The sequence below is a fragment of the Pithys albifrons genome, chromosome 1 (genome assembly GCF_047495875.1).
Source record: "Pithys albifrons albifrons isolate INPA30051 chromosome 1, PitAlb_v1, whole genome shotgun sequence".
Classification (NCBI taxonomy): Eukaryota; Metazoa; Chordata; class Aves; order Passeriformes; family Thamnophilidae; genus Pithys; species Pithys albifrons.
In genome coordinates, this window is record NC_092458.1 from 86,086,955 (window position 1) to 86,102,946 (window position 15,992).

Genomic DNA, 15,992 nt, shown 5'->3' on the forward strand with positions numbered 1-15,992 from the left:
TTGGACCAGGTAAAATGATGAGTACTCTGCTGATGACTGCCACTGAAGAGCATGATCTTGGGATTCTGAATGACATCCAGGAGAATATGGATCAGTAGCACTGAAAAAAAGCAAATCAAGTGATTAGATTATTAAGAAAGACATAAAGAACAAAATAATCCCCAGCATTATAACACTGTACAAATGTTTCATCTTTCACATGCACCTGAAATAAATATGGGGAGAAAAAGAGAAAATCTACAAAAAGAATGCTGGGCTAAGAACAAAGGAATGCATGGAGAGTGCTTAATGTATGTGGCTTTCAGGGACAGCCATAGCTGTCCTCAGCAACAGTTTGTTTGTATTGGACAATCCTAGTTCTTTACTCAAACTTGTGAGTTTTTCCTCCCATTTTTGTAAAAAAAAAAAAAAGAATAGGCTCCATCAGCTGCTGTGTCTGTGCTTGACTTGCAGTAATGGGTTAATTCTCTCTGCTAACTAGATTTTCTTAAACACTTCTATGGGCCATAAGTATTTCCCCATCAGTTTTCATCTACCAGATGAGCATGGGAGCCAACTTGCAGCTCCAATAAGCACCTAGAGCTTTCTCCTCTTCTGGGGTTTACATGTTATGATATTATTGTTTTTCTGACAAGAGTAAGCACCAAGATTTATAGCAAATATTTCAAGCATCAGTATATATGATTCTGGGAGGCATTCTTGGCTACCATTGCAGTTAAATTTCCAAAACAGTTTCTGTGTAAGTTTTCAGGTGGCCACAGTATTCTGTAAGTGGGATTTCTGCCTGCAGTTTGTAGCTCATAAAATTTTTGAAAGCTCATCTTTGTATGGTCACTTTTTGCTTCTCCCAAAACCTCTCTTCTGGATAAGAAAGTCTTCTAGTACCTGAAGCATCTGATCTTTTACTTAGAATAGTGTGGTGGTACATTCTATCAAGGAGTGGAAACAGTATTCAGGAACAGAAGTAATCTATCCGTGTAAACCAACATTGCTCAACAGTAATCTGATGCCCAGCCAGAGAGTGTTCCATGGGAACTCTTAGCCTGCTGAGGCTACAGTTCAACAAATACGTTAAGCTGGTGCTGCTGCTAAGATAAGTGCTCCCACTCTACCTTTCTTTCTGACTTCTCACAATCTCAGCTAGAAAGTATTTTCTTCTTTTGTTTTTGACTTGGGCCTTGTACCAAACCAAGACCAGAGCAACAACAGTGTTGTGGAGTGGGAACAGACTGGCAGAGCTGAGAGAGGACAGATTTTGTTTGGGCAAAATGCTTGTTAGGATGGGCAAAATGAGAGTTGTAGCAATGTTTTGTCTCAGATCTGGAAGATTGAGATGGTATCTTTGTGATGCCCCTAGTATATTTTATATCCCTTAAAGTGCGTAAAGACAAGAAAGAAAAAAAATTCTATTTTTATGTCAGCAGTGCCTTCCCTAATACGAACTCTTACTCTGTCATCTAAATTTTCTCAGTTGGCCAAGGAGAAGCAGGTAAAACTTCTTTTTATACCAGAGACCACTGTCATCTGCTGTTACCTGCTTTGCAGAGAAGGTATATCTTTCCTTTGATGAATGAATATAAAAGTGAATAAAAATACCCTAATTTACACTTCTTGCAGATCCAGCTGAGGTGGCAGAAAGGTTACTGTACTGGGGATGGGCTTATCAGCTACCAGATTTAAATCTAAGTTTTTAGACAGACCTCTGAATCACTCTGTGTAGGCCTTATCTTTGTGGGTAATAGTCTAAAATAGCAGTTGTGAATATCAACTAAGTGCTGCTAATCTGCTGTGTTGCACCTTTTTTATGATTTGTCCTGGTGCATTTTTGAAATGGGGTGAAATTCAGTCATAGAGTGGAATGGATTTGTTTTTGTGTAACATAATTATGTCTGTACAAAGAGCACTGGAAGAGCACCATATGTGTTTTATTCATATTTTGTCTTTGATAGCAAGAGCTTCCCTATTCAACTAACCTCTAAGATTTCAATTGAAAGCCTCAAAAGCAAGATGCCTTGGCTAGTTATAATACTTTCTGTTCTCTTTTCTTCCACCTCAGTTAGAGCATCAATGTACAGAACTCCTCAGTGGAAAAGAGGAAACAAAAGTAGAGAACACCAAGCTGAAGCTGACTAACCAGGAGCTGCTGAGAGATTTGGAGAGAACATCTCATGAACTGAGTCTGGCTCAACAACAGTTACAGGTGCTTCAGGAGGAGGCAGCAAGACTACATGAGGAGAAGGAAATGTGAGTCTCCAGCTGCGGTAGTTGTAGTGCATTTGCTTAGTGTGCCAGTGAGCCTCCTTCTCGGGGTATTCAGTGCAGTGATTTAGTCTTGTGTCATAAACAGAAACCACCAGCAAAGCCATGTGCAGTTCTAGCCATTTCCCCCCAAGTAGTTCAGCATGTTTTCTGTAGCATATCTGGCTTCTACAGAATCTTTTAGTATGTGTTCAAAATGTCCGTGTTCTCCCCTCTGCCATTTGTTGAAGGTATTTAGAAGTAAAAATCAGGATAATGTCTTAGCTTTGACATACCAATGGCATTCCTTACAGAAATTACAGCTGTGGCTCATGATGCTCCTTCCTCCTCAAAGCTAAGTCTGTCTGAAACTTGTTTCTCAGAATGCACTCTGGCTGAGTCACCTAGGATGGACCTTTTTAATTCATCAAAAGTAAGCCTAGGACACAATTGCAAACCAAGATAGAACATAGCTTATCACAATTCAAAGAAAGCCTAATAATTTGGGGGGTTCCAGTTCAAATATTGTGAACTTCAGATTTTGACTCTGAATTTAAAAAAAAAAAATTAAGAAGAAATATTTGCGATTTGTATTTTGAGGGATTGAAATTACTTTTAAGTGACAGGTTAGCCTACCTGTTTTGCTTCAGCCTTCTGCACAAAGCAGAAGTTATATTACCCTGAAGCTGTAATTGGCAGAAATGTTCACTGAAGTCCATTTTAAATAAATGCTCAAGGATCGGTAAAACTCTCTCCCTGCCAGTGGAAGGCACATGAATGCCAGACGTATCTAACCAGACTCTATATATTTCAGCAACGAACTGTATAACTCAGAGTTGTTGCTGTTTGACAAATTTCAGGATAGAGCAGAATATTAGTTCAAATATTGTATTTTTTTCTCTTAAGATTTGTGCCAAATTCTAATTAGTTATTACTTAATTAGTTTTTTCCTTGAGGGCATGAATAATGAACTTTATTGATAAATTGTTGTTAAAGAATGGCCATGATGTTTAGAACACTATTTTTAGGTTTGCATGCTTGATGTGTGTTTTGGAAGTAGACAGTAGAAATATTCCTCCTCAAGGTGGTTTGTTTCCTCTTTGAGGCCTCTCTTTTCAGATCCAGAGCAAAGACTATGGAAGGATCTGATTTTAAAGCTACAGAGGAAATCTGCCCAGTGGTCAGACTGCTGAATAATACTACTGAATTTACAAAGCACTTGGGATTCAATAGAGGTTTATGGAATTAGAGCTCAGCCCTACTCAACTGCACCTGCAGTGTTGCTTTAAACATCTGTATCAGTCTGGTAAGACCTGAGCTGTTGAAGCAGGTGTAATGTTCAGATGGTGCACAGGAAGAACTTGAGGCTTCACTGAGAGGCAGAAAAAAAAAATTAAGGCCAGACACCAAATTGCACTAAGTCAAAGTAAATGGCATTACAATGGCTGCATAACTGTCAGGATTTGGAAAGATCTTGTAGGAATTGTAGATGTGTTGTGAGCCTGACATGTGGTTCCAGCAGCAAAATAAGTTCTAATTTTGGATAAAATGTTACCTGTTTTTCAGTGGCCATGAGTGAGAATTATTTCAGCAGTGTGTCTTTTCTGAATTCTTCAGGTGCCAGTATCAACCTCGATTAAGTGCTCTGGATGAAAAAAATTAAAAAGCTGTATTTCTTTAAAAAAGAACCTCTGCTCCTTCCTTGGCTAACTCAAACTGCTGTGGTACTGTGAGCCTTATACTGAATAAACTTTTTTAAAACTAGTAACAAATCATGCAGAATAAGATCTACAGGTTTGTAGAAGCTGAACTCTCTAATGTAGATACTCGTAGGGGAAAGCATTTTAGCAGTGTTCTTGCCATGGTTAGAACAATTTAATTTTTTTCTTTTTATTACAGGGAGGTCTACCGAGTAACAGAAACCTTACAGAGAGAGAAGTCAGGACTTCTGAAGCAGCTGGATTTTTTGAGGTAATGCAGACCTTATATTCAGGAACTTCTTACATCATTCTAAAGAGGTACATTAAAGGATGAAATGATCTTGGAATTTGTAGTAAGTGTAGGTATCCAGGTGTTGACAGTGTGCCAGGGAGAAGAGGCTGGAGTTGTGCTATGCTGACACAAACAACAAAGGGCACAGCAGAGCCCCACAGCCATCATGGTGCTTCTGGGAAAGCCTCTGTGAGAAGGGGAAGACAACAGCACAACAACTAATTAGAGAGGAGTGAGGAAAAAAATGTGTCAGAAAGCCCTTCAGACACCAAGGTCAGTAAAAAAAGCAGGGTTAGAAGGTGCTCCAGGCATGGGAGCTGCGAGTCCCTGGTAGCCTGCTCAGAGCCCACACCAGAGAAGGATCCTGGCAGGACTTTGGCCTGTGGAAAGGAGCCTATGCAGGAGCAGGTTTTCTGGCAGGAACTGCAGCCCATGGGAGATCCACACTGAAGCTGTCTATTTGTGAAGGACTGTGCTCCATGGAAAGGATCTGTGCTGGGAGAGTTTGTGGAGGACAGTAACCCATGTGAGGGAACCCACACTGGAGCAAGAGAGCAAGCACAAACCACACTGTTCCCCATGGCCCTGTGCCCCTTGGGGTTGGTAAGGAGGTAGAAATGCTGAGAGTGTAGGAGTGAAGTTGAGCCTGAGAAGAAAGGGAACTGGGGGAAGGTTATTTTATTTTTGTCTTTGCTTCTCATCGTCCTATAGTTGAGTCTATTTTCTCTGTAGTGGTAGTTGGTAAGTAATCTTCTCGTTCTTGCCTGGACCCATGAGTTTTTCCATCTTATTTTCTACCTTTGTCATCTTGAGGAAGGGGAGTTGAGAGAGTGGCTGAGTGCACATGTGGCAGCCAGTCAAGGTCAACTTGCCAAAGGATTAAAACACAAAAGATAGTAGAAATGATTACAAAAGACTTTTGTGTGCCTTGTTCTTGTGTATTGTAGAAGGCAGTACACCTGAAAGATACGCTTTGTTTTGGCAATTCAGTACTGTAGGACAATCTCCTTTCCAGAAGTCAAATGTAACACAGAACAACAGTGAACTGTGCTAAGCTGGTGCTATGATAGAAGCCTGACTGCAGGAGACTTGCTTGCTTTTAAAAGGCTCTACTGTTTCTTAAGGGGTGAGAGTTCAGCCAAAGTAAATGTTCTTTCCTCAAAATGCTTGTTTGAAAAATGATATCAAAATATAGTTACCTAACATTTCTTTATGGATAGACTTCAAAGTTTGGAGCTATGTTCAGACAACCTTAGCCCTCCCATTAATATGCAGCAATGTTAGGTTTTGTTTACTCAGTGGTCAGTTTGCATGGGCTATAGATTGCACCTGCTTGTAGGCTTTCATTGACTGCATTTCCTTTGGGAGGCCTCATTTTAAAGTTACCTAAAAATTTCCCATGCTTGAGGGGACGGTCTTATTTTGCAGTGTGTTTTCCATATGGCCACTCTGTGTGGTGTGGTCTTGCCTGCTGCAAGTAATGGGGACGTGGGTAAAAAAATCTGACAGCAGAGGTTGTTCCTGTTCACCCAGGCTGTAGTGGCTACTCTTTCTCTTTTTGTGGCCAGGCCAGGAGTGGATGCAGACAGAGGTTGATATACTAAGAAGGTATATTGTCAGATCTGATCAGAGTTTGCTGATTGCCTGGAGTCTCTATTTCTTGACATTTTCACTGTTTCTGCATAAAGGATGGAAAATGTATGTTTTCCTAGGGAGACTTTTCTGTGGCAGCCACAACTGTAGCCTTTAGAGGGATATAACTGGCCTTCACAGCTGTCACCAGATGAAGAGATAGTGTCCATTACACCCTCTCCACATTAGGACATGGTATTTATTGTGAAAATCATTAAACATTCTAACTTATAGTAAGTGAAGGCATGTTGATTAGAACTGGTTTCTGTGTTAAAACATTTTAGATAAACCACAGAATGATGTTCAGATGCCATCTGGCTTTAGTCAGCATAGCCCTACTGGAGAATGAATAGCCCAGACAAGGAACTGGCTGTGGCGAGAAAATAAATAAAGAATGATCAAAGGTTTACTCTGCCAGCTGTCCAGCCTGTTTGTTAGTGTGCAGTGGAAAAGTCTACAGTTCTAAAACTTGGCCTCAGTGTTTCTTTTGTTTGCGTTCTCTTTACAGAGAGAGGAACAAACATCTTAAAGATGAACGGGACATATTTTTACAGGTAACCACTACTATTTTCAAACCTAGTGTTAAGCAAACACATATCAAAACAGCCATTGAGAAGGGAATGAGAAGACTGTGCAGGAGACAGACATTTGTGCTACTTAAATCTTGCACCATTCTTAATTTGTATTATCTTTTTTTCTTATTTAAAAGTAAGATTTTAAAATTTGCTGAACAATTTTAAGAGCTACATGTTTAGAATTATAAAGTTGGAACTATCTGGAGAGAGATGAATGTGTTTTAGAAAAACTAAGAATTCAGTCATGAGGGGATGAAATAACCTAAAAATTGAACAATTAAATCATGTTAATCTGTTTAGTCAAAAGTGGCTAATATCCTTTATACAACAGTACAATGACTAAGTACTTGAATCAGTACCTGAATACCGATTGGTACTGGGTAAGAGCAGATCATATTAACTTTTTAAACAGCAGCAGATAATGGGCCTCTAAGAAGTTCCAGAATAATCCTGGTGTAAGGAGAGTATCTGTTGACTTTTTTTTATGACATTATCCTGTTTTATTGTTCCACTCAGATTACAAAGCAGGTGAATTCTTGCAAGATCTGGGTTTTCCCTGTTCTGATTGTTTATCAATCAGAATTCTGAAGCATTTATACCTGTAGGATTTTTTTCCGGATTTTTTTTCATATGCATTGCTTTATTTAAGCATTAGGAAAGAGGGCAGTTGACCATAATGAATAACAAGAGTAAATTAGTAAGAGGTATTCTGTATTTCTGCAGAAATGCAAAACAAGTGTTCCAAAAGCCAGCTGGAAGCAAAGATCAGGGTCTATTATTGGGAAATACATAGAGGGGAAGATGCTATCTAACAGGTAAGAACCTTTCTCATGTGTTCCCTATTTGAGTATGATGAGGCTTATAGAAAGATGATGTGGAATGTTTTGTTTCTGGTATCTTTGGACTTTTCAAAGCATGCATTTCTAAAATGTCTGTCACTATAAGATTGCTGTGCTCATTAAGAAATTTGAAAATAAAGTGACAAGTTTTCATGTAGCACAAGTGTACTGTCAGCAAAGGCAAGAGATTTCCCCATTGTGGATTAATATGTGCTGGGACAAAAAGCTGTCCCATTACTGCATGTTTATGTGGTAAGGTTCCCTTGCTAACTTCCTGAAAGAGTCTATCTGCTGTCATTGCAGAGAATGGCAGTCCTGTTGTAAAGTATGAGACAGGGAACTAGTAAATACAGAGAATTTAATTCTCAGCTGCGTTGCTGTAAACTTGAAATCAACAGGAATAAGATGGTGATCTCAGTGCAAAACCCAGTGCTTTCTTTGAGACAAGAGGAATCAGAAAGACTTAGTATTTCACTTTGAAATAGTAGCTAAAACAATGACCCTGCAGGCACAAGGTCATGAACTGTAAGGAGGGAAAGCTTTCATAGGCACAGTTTAGTATGTTCGGTACTGAGAAGTGAAGCATCACTGGCAGAAGCAGTTACGGAACAAAAAATCATACTACAATTTAGGTGGGAAGGACCTCTGTCTCTAGTCCAATCTCCTTCTCAAATAGGTCTAACTCCTTAGCTACATAAGATTGCTTAGGGCCTCATTCAGTTGAGTTTTTGATCATCTGGATGGAGGTCCCACAGCCACTTTGGGCACCTGTGGCCTTGCTGCAGCAGTCTCCTGAAGAAATGTTGGTCCCTGTATGAAGTCGGCATTTCTCATATTGCACCTTGCATTTGTGGTCATTGTGCACAGAAGACTGGATATATTTGATCTACGCTCCTTCTTTTGAATCCCCACTTAGCCTATTTTTGATCCATATTAAGCAAACCCATGTCCCTTCTACCTGCTAAAGAGAGAATTAGGTTATGCATGGAAGGGATCTGGGTTGGGTGTCTGTTTTACTCCTCCAGAATGGAGGTGGGGAGTGACAAATGAGAAACTAACTTGAGCTTTTAGAATTGAGGTTAATCTAATATCTAATTCTTCTTCAGGTTTCTCCCATAATTTATTAGCTTTGTCTATGATGCTTATAATTATCAAGCATGCTATATATATGCATGTGGTCTGATGAGCTGACTTTTCAGCAGACATTGGACTGAATCTACTATGGCTGCTGTGAGTAGTAAAAAACATGGGAGATTAAATTCAGTTACACTAGAATAAAAGAGTAGGAACCCAGCTCCAATATATTTTTGTGATGTACTTTCTTTTTTCTCTCTATCTAGCCATTCATTTGAAGAAGATGATATTTTCAGTAACTCAAAGAGAGGGAATTCTGCTGGACTGAATGGAATTCTCTCTGAAGAGCCTGACGCTGAAGTCAGTGGAGGAATGTCTAAAGTGTCACCTCTCCAAAGAATAATATCAATTGAAGAAGATCCCCTACCCCAGCTTCTTGACAGGCTGGCTGATAAGCAGCTGAACAGATGGACTGGAGAAGATGACAGTACTTCTTCTGAGGTGGAAATGCGTAAGAGAAACACAGAACAATCAATGGAACATTCACCTTCATCTTCCAGAGAGCAGCCTGTAGGGAAGGAAACACTGTCAAATGTAAGAGGGCAAAGGGGACCTCATCTTGAGTATAGTGTGAAGTTCTAGGCCTTATGATTAAGGAGGATGTGAAGATCCTTGAATGTGCTCAGAGGGCAACAAAGCTGGTGGATGGGCTGGAAGGTGTGTGCTGTGAGGAGCAGTGGGCTTGTCTGGTTTGATAAAAAGGAGGCAGAGGGGCAACCCCCTTGCTCTCTGCAGATCCCTAAGAAAGGGATGTGGAGAGAGAGTCACTGATCCCTTCTCCCTGGGATCCAGTGACAGGATGTGGGGAAATAGTTCAAAGCTGCCTCCAGGGGAGCTCAGAATGGATGTTAGGAAACATTTCTTTACTGAGAGGGTGATCAAACAATGGAACAGGCTTCCTAGGGAGGTGGTCCATGCTCCAAGCCTGTCAGTGGTTAAGAAACATTTGGCCAATGCCCCTAATAACCTGCTTTAACTTTTGGTCAGCCGTGAAATGGTCAGGCAATTGGACTAGATGATTGCAGTAGGTCCCAACCAACTCAAACTGTTGTGCTCTGTTCTATTCTAAAGGACCTTGGAAAAGATGAAATGGCGTTGAAGGGTAATGTGCTGTGCTATTCTTTGAATGTAAAATGAGTCAGTTTTCTGTTTTTAAGTTAAAGCATGACAAATTAAGCCAGTGGGAGATGGAAATGTACTGCACAATTGTCCTGGGTTGAGCTGGCAAAATGCCAGCTGTCCAAGACAGAGTGAAAAGGGTTCCTCCTCCCCCCAACCAGCTAAGAGGAAAAGAAGAGGGAGAGAGGAAAAAAACAACTTCCAAAGCCAGGTCTATGCTGAAACTAACTACATGTATTTATACAGAGAAGAGAATATTAAGAGGAAACTACACTATAACACACACTTACACAAGTTACATATATATAACAAGGAATAACTCCCCACTCCCCAATTAATACAAAGCCCATTACTCTAAATTCATAAGCACTCCAAAAGACACTCAGCAAGAAAGAGAAAGTATAACAACAAAATATTTCTACTTCCCTGAATGCAAACAAAATGCAAGCACAGGCAAGAGGAGCAGGGCCTAGCATAGTAGAGGAGCTGATAGATGTCCTCCTCTTAGTGCAGCCATGATGGAACTAACTAAGCCACTCCCACACACTGGATTTTACCCCCTTTGAGATGATGTAGTATGGTATGGAATACAATATTATTGGCTGGAAGAAGTCAGCTGTTAGCTAGCTCAGCCCAGCTCAAGTCATCTGACAATCCTAGGCCTAGCTGAACTTTAAAACCTAAATTTAGGCCCATCTGGCCAAACCCATAACAACAATAAATATTGAAGGGAAACTCAACCTAAAGGAATGGCAACTGCAGACAATGTGTGCATAGGCTTATGTCTGAGGGAGTGTTTAGGAAAAGTGAACTTAAGCCTTGTAACAGATGACACAAAAAGATCCACTGAAAGGTAGCAATGGTCTTAAAAAAAAAGCAAGTCTTTTTTTGAATTTTTTTTTTTCCCACAAAGTGATATTTCTCATATTCTGATACTTTTGATTCAGCTTTGGTAGCTCTTACATTATCTGAGAAATAATGAGATAAATACCATTACTTTTTAATTGTTTTTGAAATTTTAATTAGTGAATTGAAATCTGGTATTTTTTTTCCAGCTCTAGCTCGTATATGCATGTTAGCAATGAATTCACCATACAGTAATAATCCTTAAAACAATATGCTGGAAGGTACATTTCTTGCGAGTCTAAAGTTTTGCTTGCACTGTTATTGCTTCAGAGCTGGCTGTGCTTGTTTTCTAATTTTAGTATCATTGTTAAGTATTACTCAATTTTAGATTCTTGAAGCACATATTAAAAAGATTAAAGTATAAGAAAAATAGGTTTGCTTGGTCATAATTATATAGTTCTTTTAGAAGAAGCAAGCATATCTAAAAAAATTATGATAGAATTATGCCATGGTTACATAATACCTTCTAAGTGGTACCTTTGAATAAAAAGTCGAGGGTACAGAACAGAGCTTCGTCTTTTGAAACTATTTAATTCAATGCATGCTTTTTGCTTGCTGTATGACTTTTTTTGTATCAGATTTTCAAAGTATGGCATCACTGGACTTCAGGACAGCAGAAGTCAGGTAGCTCATCTTGTCCTGCTGGAACAAACCTGTCCTGCCTGCTCTGTTTCAATAGAAAACACATCTCAGCTGGGTAGAAACTTGATCTTGTTTTTTCTTATATTTTTTTCTCAAAAACAGTAGACAGCAGACAGGGAATGGAGAGAAGAAATCATAAAATTACTCATGCCTGGTTGTTGAAAGCATTTTGTAAGTTAATTTCCAAAGATTACTTAGAACTGGGAATGCCCATACCTTAGCCCAGCCTTTAGTTTGGGTTGGGTTTTTTTGCCCTTTTTTTTTTGTTTGGTTGGTTTTCTGTGTTTTTCTTTTGTTGGTTGGTTTGTTGTTTTTTGTTTGTTTGTTTTTCTGGTTTGTTTTTGTTTTTAAATTTAGTTTAAAAAAAAAGGCAACACAGCAGAATACTCCTTTCTAGTAAGTTCTGTTCATGTGGCACTGAAGTATGTGCATGATTCTCTTGGCCTGCCAAGGACTATCAGTTGATGGAATTTCATTGCTTGGGGCAGTCTCTGTGCCATGTAAGTGTCTGACTGCTGTCATTTGGTGTGAGTAACTCATCGTCTCCTTCCACACATGCTGCAGCTGCAGTCAGATCAATTTCTCATACAACTCTGTGTTTCCTAAATGGTGACTTCTGGGCTCACCGCTTTCTGAACATGAGATTTAGACATCAAAAGTGATCTTGTTCCACACAGTGCTCGCACGCCTTTTCCCTCTCCTGACAGCATGCCTGGGCTAGGAGGAGTGCTATTCAATTAGTGAGAGTTTTCATGTCAGCTCTGCATGTAATGCTCAGCTGGAGCTGAAGAAAACTTCAGAGAAAGGTAACTCCCTGCTTGGTGCATCTTGAGTTATTAGGTGTGAGTGTCAATCAGCTTGCTTCTGCAGGCAGTTGTTCTCTCCCCTTGTGTTTTGCTCCTCAAAAGCTCTGCAGCATAAAGGCAAAGAAGGCAGAATGATTCCTTGCAGCTGTCTGCAATGGCCTTGTACTGTTGCATTCCATGATTTCATTGCTTACTATCTGAAACTCCTAGCTGGTGGCACTACACCTTCCTATTCCCCATATATTCACAATAATTCAGCTGCTAATCCTTCAGGACCTACTGCATATTACAGTTGAGTAGAACCAATGTCTGTGGCAGTCATATACTGGCCAGCAACTACTGTTGTCGCTGGGAGTTGGCAATCAGGTAGAACATTTTTCTGAGTGGCTGTAAATACAAAGCTGCAATTAGCATTAAAAGAAATTTGATTGGGAAAACACCTGAAGGAACTATAATGGAAATTCAAGCAAAATTTTTTATCCAGAACCTCTGCCTAAGATACAGTTCCTCTCCCCTCAGTCCTTTCAATGTGGCATAGAAACCACTGTGTTTAATCCTGTCATCTTCCACATTTGTGTTTAATTGCACAAAATTTACTCTTTATATCAAGACCACCCAAAAGACACATCTAGGGAAGACTTTTTCATAATTCATTCCTTAGTACAGTGCTCAGATGCAGGTTTATCAAGTTTTATTATTAAAGTTATTTTCATGAGTGGAATTGATACATTGCGGTGAAAAATTACTTCTAATTATGCTGGGAGTTTAGCTGAAGGCCTTTGGTGTCTCTGAGTCTTAGTGCTACTGAGGTGTGTATCACCAGTAGGGACAAGGTATTTCAGGTCACGTAGTCCATATATTTAGTTATTGTTCTCAGAAGCACTGTGAAAATGCTGCCATGTTGATGATTATATCTTATCTTGTTTTATTTCCCAGAGCACACAGTCTAATAAGCTGGGAAATGTTTATCAGCCGAACTGACAATTTCCTTTATAGAAATGTATGTGTACTACTAGTAGCCTATAGTTGCAGTGGGGTTTGGGATTTTAATAGAAAAGGAGAATAAAAAAACCTCAGCATAGTCCTAATGGGCTATTAGCCCAGTTCATAAAAGAGACAGACACTTTTGTCCCCAAAATTTACAGCAATGAATGATTTTGGGTTTTTTTTCATACTAAGGAAAACAGCAGCTTGAGGTTTTGTTGGTTTTTGTTGGGTTTTTTTTTCCACATCAATTGTAGCCCTCTGTTTCTTCTTCTTTCTGGAAGACTTCAGTATATTTGTAGAAAACACTTCCAAGCCCAGACTTCAATGGGTGGAGTATATTCAGAGGACTATTGGGCAGTGAATTCAGTCCTTTTGTCTTCATGAAGGCAGCAGTCTCAAGGATTCTGCACCCTTATGCTTTGCTGCCCAAAAGTGCTCCAATGACTGGCAGAGGGCCTTTCCCTTCCTCCTCTCCCTCCCCACAACCCCCACCTCAACAACCTAATACCAAGACCATCCCTGACCTTGCTGCCCTTCTGCAGCATTGGAAACAAAGTTTCTGTCTCCCTTTTCCTTCACCTTTACATAAAATAGAAGAGACCAGCCAGGGCACCCTCTGCAAACCAGCTGGTGCTACAGAGTTCTTCCCTAAGCAACTCCTGATCTACATACAAAGGAATAATGACCTACTTGACAGAGGATATAAATATTCTCTCCAGCATCCACTTAGCTTAGCCTGCAGTAAACAGAACCTGGATAAGCAGAACAAATTGTTGTTCCTTCTGCTTAAAAAACCAAATGACAGAAACATAGCTGAATGTTTACAGCCTGATTAACTGGTCTAATTCTCTCTGCCTGTATCTTTCTCCTATGCTTCTGCCTGTAATGTTAAACAGATGTAGAAATGCAGTAATTGAATGGGGCTCTTGGCTCCATGGTAGTAGCAGAGAGAAGCTGGTGGCATAAGCCAAAAAATTATGACTTTGCTTCTGTTATGTAGATGAAGTTGTGCTACTTCCTCTGTGTCATTGGTATGGGATGAAGCTACTGAGCAGAGCTGTGTGAAGCTTTATAAATTTTGATTTGTGGCCATGAACATTTTATTTTGTTAGTTTCACGCATTTTTCAATGCAGTGCCATGTAAAGGTTCATACTCAGTATACTTCCAGAGCTCAGTGCAAATCACTGCACTTCAAATTATCTGGAATGATGCATAGCAAACATCCGAAATGCTGAGTTATTTTAAGAAACAGAATATTGCTTCCTGAGTAATGGAGAACATGATAGGATAAAATCAATTCTTTCTCCCATCTCAGCCTTTAACTGGAGAGGCAACAAGGTTTATAGAACAGTTGGAGACTAATTTTTGCTCTTACTTGAAGGAGGAGAGAATAAACTCTGTCCCAGAGCGCTTATTCAAGATTATTTTTGTGGGCAATTCAAGTGTTGGAAAGACTTCATTCTTAAGAAGATTTTGTGAAGATCGTTTTTTCCCAGGCACAGCTGCTACTGTAGGTAAGTTTAAGAAACATTATTCCTATTATTATTTTTGTTCCAACAGTGCTTAGCTGCTTCTACTGAGATTAGGCCTTGTGTTATAAAACAGAAGCAGACAGATTTTGCGTAAGTAGGACATGGAAAGTGACTTCTCCTCAACTGGGAAGCACATAACTGATGGACAGGTTTCTGAGTAGATTCCATACTGAAACCCTACTGGTTTCAATGAAGCTGGAATTACCTTGTAGCTCTCACTGTTCTGAAATGGATATCCTGCTTTCCTGCTGCTTTGGAAGAGACCAGGTCTCCTGGGTGTTCTGCCATATTGAAACAGATATGTTGATTGCCAAAGAGCATCTCAGCACCAGGTGCTGAATTGTACCATGTCATCCTCTCCAAATTAATCCAGTCGGAAAGAAGAGCCTAGGCACCAATTGTTGATGTTGATGCCTTCTTCAAGGTAAGGTTAGTGATTTCCCTGACGTGTAGCTTTTTATTGACTAGATCTTTATTAACTGGAATGGTAGCTTAGACACCTACATGTAATTGTGTATTTGTATATCCTATAGACCTCTGCTATGTCCTATCCACCTTGTCTTGCAAATGGCTGGTACACCTCTCTAGACTCTGAGGTCTTACACAGTGTGTGCAATTTTCCAGAAAAGCACAGGAATTAGTCTGACCTCTTCCATCTTCTGGCTGGTCATCTAGGGTTCTTGCAAAGAAAATGGCAAGGAACTATTTGTCATAACTTTGATTTAGTGTTCACAGGTGTGGACTAGGCTGGCAAGATAGAGACAGTTGAAAAGTCAAGTAAACAATCTGGAGAAGAGTGTTCTCACTGAATTTCTACAGAGTAGCTGAAGTTTCTTCCCTTGAGATACAAGCAATGAATATGTCCTCCATCCAGATTTCTTAATTGTCTGTTGAAGGAATGCAGACATAGATGCTTCTTCATTACTGCCAGTGGTAAAAGTCCCATTGATGTGGAAAATGGCCCCAAAGAAATTGTTGATGCCCTACTGAGATCCCTTCCAATTTGAATTATTCAATGATTCTGTGATTTTATTATATGGTACAGTGTGATACAAGAAAATGCAGGTTGTCATTAGGAGGAGATAGTGACTAATTAACATTTAAGACTCAAATTATTGTTATAAATGTCCAGAAGATACTTACTTACATCTTCACAGGTTACGGAAACTGGGAGAGGATTCATTTAAAAGTTTACATAAATTAATTTTTATCTCACTTCCATTTAGCCCCTTAATTAGGAGACTAACCTAACTGTAGTGAGTTCATCTTCTGTATTCTGAAGAGGATAGGTAGAAGGTTCTCCACATGTTTGGTCCATCTATCTTCAGCATTTCTCTTAGGTTCCACTGCCCCTTGTGCTATGCCTTGTGTTTTTCTACTGGTTGTAGAAAGTGCTTATGTGGTTAGCTATGATTAAATGAACAAATTTCATTCAACTGAAGTTATATAGCATGTATTCCAGGCTATATGGCTTAGACTCCTGTGGACTGTCAAATGGACCCTTGACTCATGTTCCCTGATTTGGAAACTGACTTATCTCACAACTTTTACAAAATTAAACTGTGCTATTAACATTCATTATTGTATTA

The 15,992-nt window shown here is 39.6% G+C and overlaps 1 protein-coding gene across 1 annotated transcript in view; it reads left to right on the forward strand.

Moving 5' to 3' along the window:
• Positions 1-15,992, forward strand: part of CRACR2A (calcium release activated channel regulator 2A) — a 63,529-nt gene that overhangs the window by 37,411 nt on the left and 10,126 nt on the right. The window contains exons 8-13 of the mRNA XM_071557951.1: positions 2,057-2,244; positions 4,138-4,209; positions 6,371-6,416; positions 7,161-7,252; positions 8,617-8,944; positions 14,253-14,385. Coding sequence (XP_071414052.1) covers positions 2,057-2,244; positions 4,138-4,209; positions 6,371-6,416; positions 7,161-7,252; positions 8,617-8,944; positions 14,253-14,385 — 859 coding nt within the window. The remainder of the gene's footprint in view (positions 1-2,056; positions 2,245-4,137; positions 4,210-6,370; positions 6,417-7,160; positions 7,253-8,616; positions 8,945-14,252; positions 14,386-15,992) is intronic.